The sequence below is a fragment of the Lupinus angustifolius genome, chromosome LG01, assembly GCF_001865875.1.
Source record: "Lupinus angustifolius cultivar Tanjil chromosome LG01, LupAngTanjil_v1.0, whole genome shotgun sequence".
Classification (NCBI taxonomy): Eukaryota; Viridiplantae; Streptophyta; class Magnoliopsida; order Fabales; family Fabaceae; genus Lupinus; species Lupinus angustifolius.
Genome location: NC_032009.1, coordinates 34,435,050 through 34,441,049, shown reverse-complemented (window position 1 = coordinate 34,441,049; position 6,000 = coordinate 34,435,050). Strand labels below are relative to the sequence as shown.

The following is a 6,000-nucleotide window of genomic DNA, read 5'->3' as shown; positions in this document are numbered from 1 at the left end:
TCATCTATTAATTCCATCCCGATTAAACTCATACTAATTTCTAAGCTTTATTTTGTAAAAATGAAGACCATAAACTTTTTAATTATTTCAAAGATTTAATAGCGAGGTTATAACTCGTATTACATCTTTCTCCTCGCTTCGAGTCGAGAATTGGTCGCGATCATTTGTACTGCTTCTGCTATCTATCGAATTGGGAAGAGGGTAAGCAGTCAATGTTAACTCTTCATCTACTAAATCTATTTCGATTAAATTCAAACATTTCCAAACCATTTTAGAATCCAACCTCAACAATTTTCAAGAGAACTACGCAGTCTTGATTTCCCTATTGCACATGAGGATACGTAGGAGCAATATGAACTTTTCAGACACAAATAAAAAATAAAAAAATATTTTGTTTAAGCAATTTAATTTAAATAAATTAAGGGTATTCAATTTATGCAATTAGTTAGGGTGTCGTTTTATTATGGGCGAACGGGTGCTAATACATTCCCCAATTTGTAATCGACTCTCGAACCTGGATATTTAAAGATTTTTTTTACATTTTTAACCATAAAATGTAGTGACGACTCTAAGAGGTCGCGTAGTCGAAAATCAGGGCACGACAGTTCTGTACTTCTATCAAGTTTTTTGATTGATTAACAAATGATTATATTGTGATTTTTTTCTACATAAATCAGGTGTCTCTAGATGATATCTAAGTACAACTAAAAGCTTTAAGAAATCAGACACAAATTGATTAATTTATCATAATTGGCATATAATTAAGCATACGGAAAATGGTAGGAGTAATGCCATTTAACCTTAATTATAGACATTGAAACTTCGAGCAAAATTTTATTGTTATGTACACGTCACTAATAAGAACAAAATTATGTTACTCATCATCAACTTTGTGTTAATGGAAGTACACAAGAAATTATAATCAGTCATTTTCATCTAATTTGTGCAAATGATATTTGTAAAGTTAAAGAAGCACCTGCGTGATGCATGATATGATATGTATTCCTAAGTTGTATCTCAAATCATATATTGGACCAATAAAAACATGTTATATCAATTAAAAAATTAAATATTTTTTTTTTGTTATTTTTTTAATATCATTAATCTAAAACATGGTTTGAGACATAGTTTAAGATATTAAATCATTGTCCAATATGAAGTTACGGGTAAGAAGTGTAATTAAACCTTGGGATGGTTCGCTACTGCCATCAAATAATTATCAGCTCGTCCTTCATAAAAAAAAAAAAGCATGTTTCTTCTATGTCATTAACCTTAAAGTAAACGATAAACGCTTCTGGTAGAAGAAATGTAAAAGGAAAAGCTAAAGAGCTCCTTTAACGGAAATCTATAATCTCCTCTTGCATTAAGACCACACAAAGAAAAGTGATACTGAGACCTTCAAGTGCAGATTCTGAAGCGTATCATACGGTCAAAATGATTTCTTTCCTTAGTAGCGGCGTTGTGGGTAAAATAAAACAGATGAGAAATGTTATATTATCTTACACCACTATTTACCAATTTTTCTACCCACTTTGGAAAGGGAGACTGTTGTCTGCTGATAAATAACAAAAATAAGGCTGATTAATATTTTATAGGTGTCATATGTAACTAGTGTACCAATGGGCATTGATTCAAGTGGTACATGTTTGATTCCCCTTAAGCAATGTCTCGGGTTCGAGTGTTATCTTGAAGTTAGTATGAAAAAGAGCTGCCTCTTTGCTTAAGTTTTGAGAAGATAGATCTTTGCTAGTTTAGTTTGGTCTTATGGTCACCAATAACTTCTATTGCACACATGTCTTTAGAATTATGTATAAAATAATGATTTTTTTTGAGTAAAAATAGATAGTATATTTTATTAGAACAACTTATCTACGCATAAAATTTTAATAGTTTTTTTAATTATTTTTTCTAGTTATTTATCACACTCTTTTGCAAATAATTTATTGTTATTGTAACATTTTCATAACATATATATGTAAATGGTTCTCTTAATGAGAATAAAATATCTCACGTGTCCTATTTTTTTTAGTTTTTGAATATATTTTTTTAGAAAATGTTTAAATAATATATGTCATGATTTTGATTTTAGTAACCGGATGAGATAATTTATCCCTTGACATGAGGAAATACTTCATTCTCTTAATAATATATTTGCATATATATATATATATATATATATATATATATATTATAATATATAATATTGAGAAAATCTCATGTATAGAAGAAACATTATATTTAATTGGGTATAAGTTCATGTTGGAGTTCAAAAGTTAACTTAGTCAATATTTAGAGTTCAATTTCCTTCAAATTTAGGATCATTTTCCGGTAAGAATTAAAATAAAATTAGCATATTCCACATAACATACGGGTCTACACAACCAAGAAGGTGTTTGTCCAGTAGTATAAGGTCTTGTTAGATTCCTAGAAAGATCAAAAGATCAAGAGTTAGATACCTGAGAGCAACATTTGTTAGAAGAGACAGTTATATACCCCAAAAGAGATTAATTCCTTACTCAAAAGGATGAGGGGATACCTTAGTGATACCCGAAAAATAAAGGTCTACACATATCCACACACCAGAGTTGAGAATCATGGAATATGCATATGGCATTTTAAAAACAAATTACTAATGTTAAAGATAATATTGTTTGTGACAAAAAAAAACTCAAATTTCACATTCATGAGGAATCACAATCAGAGAAGCAATTCATAGAGAGTATTTGGTTATTCAGATTTTGTTTACCACCATTATTTTAAGTTATCACTCACCACAAAGGAACATATGTTCAATTATCTCATATTAATTATATAATGTGCTCAAAGCCTCCAACGAGATGAACAACAAGATTTGACTTCACAGCTTAAAATTTCGAAAATTAATTGGCAAGCATGAGCACCATCAAATAGAAGCATAGGATAGGAATCATGAGACAAAGCTTCATCTAGTGATATAAAGTTTTATTGAATTCTTTTGTATCATATTAGGTTAAAAATCAAAAGTTTGGTTGCTTAAAATAACAATTATTAAGAAGGTCAATCGTATACCTCAAAAGATATTAATTCATCATCGTATGTACTCTTCATAATACAAAAAATAGAAGTGGAGGGTAGTAAAAGATAAAATTTGAAAGGAAAAAAGGGGCCTCCCACACCACCATGTTCAATGGCCTTTTGAAAAAGTTGTCAATTCCTTATCAAATAATTGATAAAGAAAGCATGTGAACAAATTTACTAATCAACCCCTTTTCTCAATCTATATAACTTGGTATTTCTTATGCTCCATGTTCAGCAAGATAAATAAACTCTTCCTCTCTAAGCCTACCTTAAAACCCTGCTTCAAAGGCAACTTGAGCCTAATGGATGCTACACATTTCAACAAGATTCAAGCCATGAACAGGTACAAGAAGCGTGAGTTCTTAGAAAAATTGTACTTCTATTCCTTAATTGCTTTAACTTGTAGTCTATTCTGTTGTGTCACTCTTTCCCTACCCTACCTTTCTTCTAGGGTCATGGTCTTTTTCTTTGTGCACATCTCAAGGTTAATACCCTTTCTGTTAAACTCAAAGCTCTTATTTATCATAGGAAACCTCATCATTTTTGCCCTAATAGTAAACTCTAGAGTCCTTTCTTCATATTCCTCTTCAACTTCTAATGTTTACTATGATGAGTACATTCATAGCAGCCAAACTAAAAGGCCTCAAATTCTATCTCATGAGGTCAAAAATAAAAATTTGGAGAAACATGTGGAAGAGAATTTGCACATCATAGGAGAGGATGGACTGAACAGTTTAGAATTAAAGGATAAAGGGTGGGTTAAGGAAGGTACAGAAGCATGGCTTGACAAAGAGGAAGATGAAGGAGATGAACCAAATTTGTTTCAACTGAACAAAAGGGCTGATGACTTCATTGCAAGAGTAAACAGGCAAAGGAAGCTTGAACTTAGCCTTCTACAATATGGTAGCTACTAAACGGTTCAACATAGGGTCTATTTGTGGGTTGAGTTTTAGAGAGGAAGTAAGAAAAATGAAAGAATTGAGAGTCATGAAACATTATTATAAGATGATTCAGAAGTTTTCAATTTCTCTATCTTCCCATCTAAAATTCATCTCATAAACAAACTCTTATGGTCCATTTGCGACTTGGAAGAGTGATCGAGGGAAGATAAAGACTTACAAACTATGAAATATACTTGTAAGATGGTTCACAAGCCTTCAATTTTCCTTCATTCTCTTCCCAAAACCAAGTTGGAAATGGTTATAGCAAAGGCAATTGTTACAAGTAACCTCGATTACATTTTCAGCAATTATCACTGTTTGTGTTAAATGCAATATAACCATAAGATGCACAACAGTTAAGAAATAACCATAGTATTCCAAGTGTAACATGGTGAATGATGGAAGAATGAAATGCATTATTAACTATTAAGTGCTTAATTGTAGAGATAATAAGTTTTGATAAAAATCTCATATTTTGTTCCATATTCTTAATTTCCACTTTGGTTGTTACATGTCAGACATAGTTACATAAATACGCATACATTATGGCAGTTTTTAAGATTTCTGATTTATTCTTGATACGAGCATGGTCATCCAAAAATACTTCATTGATAAGTAAACTACGTACTACCCACTTGTACGTAAAAATCTACACGTGCTAATTTTAAAAAATATTAACTAGCTAGTTAATTTCATCATTTTGTTCAGATCTAGAATATCTAAATAACTTTCTTGGCACCTTCGAATCTGATCACCTCTCCTATCTTAGGGCATTTTACCTGCCTTAAAACGTGCTCTTCTCTGACATAACATAAAGGTTATCCTAAGCTTATATTCCAACTTGCAGATTTCTGAGAAAGCCCAAGTTTTAATAATAATAAATTAATAATACACTTATACACCTTGTTGTTGGTGGTAGCTCTATTTCTTTTGCTCAATGGTGCATTGCACATTTTTCTTATATTGAACTCTTACTTAACTTGTAATTGGGTTGGCAACCCTTATGCCTTTAATTTAATTTTTGCTTATAAAAAATGATACACTTATAAACCACTTGAAAAATTTAATCACAAGATAATTTTCCTGTATGTGCATAGCTCTGATAACTCATTACTAAGGTTCGTGTATGACATTCATTGCCATGTACTTAAATGAAAATGGGAAGATTGCTATTTTCTTCATCTCTTGCATTCTTACTAGTTCTTTTGTATATTTGGTTCCAATTTATGAGTTGTTAAACATAATCATAATGTTTTTATCTTTCCTTTTTTATATTTATTTGTTGTTTTTATTTTCTAAATTCTTTTTATAATTCGGTTGCGCAAATGGTCTCGATGTAGTAGTATTTATTGCATGTGGAGTGTTATAAAGGTTAATTTGTTTCTGGGTTATAGATTGCTAATTATTTTGCCATATTTTTATAGATTTTGAATTAGTATGCACTTCCATATTATTTGAATATGTTATCGATAGAGCATCTTCATTATTATGAAATACTTATAAATATTCTTATACGTATTATTATAAGGAAATATGGGTCTCAACAACGGAAAGGAGATGAGAAAAATTATTTATTAATATAAAAGTAGAGGACCAAATAAAAATAAAAAGCATATTTATTAGTGTAAAAAGATTAAATATCAACTTATAGAAATATGTAATAAATTATAAAATAATTTCAAATAGCCAATGAAAAGATATTATCTAGATGCTCTTGGCCAAGGTTATAAAGATGTAAAATTTATACTATATATAAAGTCAAAACTTGAAATAACTACTATTATGATTTTATTTTCCTATTTTGTCTTAATATTTTTTATTTATAAAGTAAAACCATATAATACTAGATAACTATAATTAATACATCTTACTTTAAGTTGAATATTATAATAAATACAAAAATTATAGTACAAAAAACATCCAATAAAATATATTTTAATTTCTAAAATAAAAAAAATAAAAATTTAATATAATAAAATAAAAATGTGGATTAACACGCTCC

The 6,000-nt window shown here is 29.6% G+C and overlaps 1 protein-coding gene across 1 annotated transcript; it reads left to right on the top strand.

The window, feature by feature from the left end:
- Positions 3,215-3,998, top strand: LOC109362235. The gene has a single exon (XM_019607888.1). It carries the CDS (start codon positions 3,285-3,287, stop codon positions 3,969-3,971), a length of 687 nt encoding a protein of 228 aa, XP_019463433.1. The 5' UTR covers positions 3,215-3,284; the 3' UTR covers positions 3,972-3,998.

What these genes read in the sequence shown, in the direction of transcription:
- LOC109362235 (XM_019607888.1), top strand. Translation starts at nt 3,285, where the DNA reads ATGTTCAGCAAGATAAATAAACTCTTCCTCTCTAAGCCTACCTTAAAA.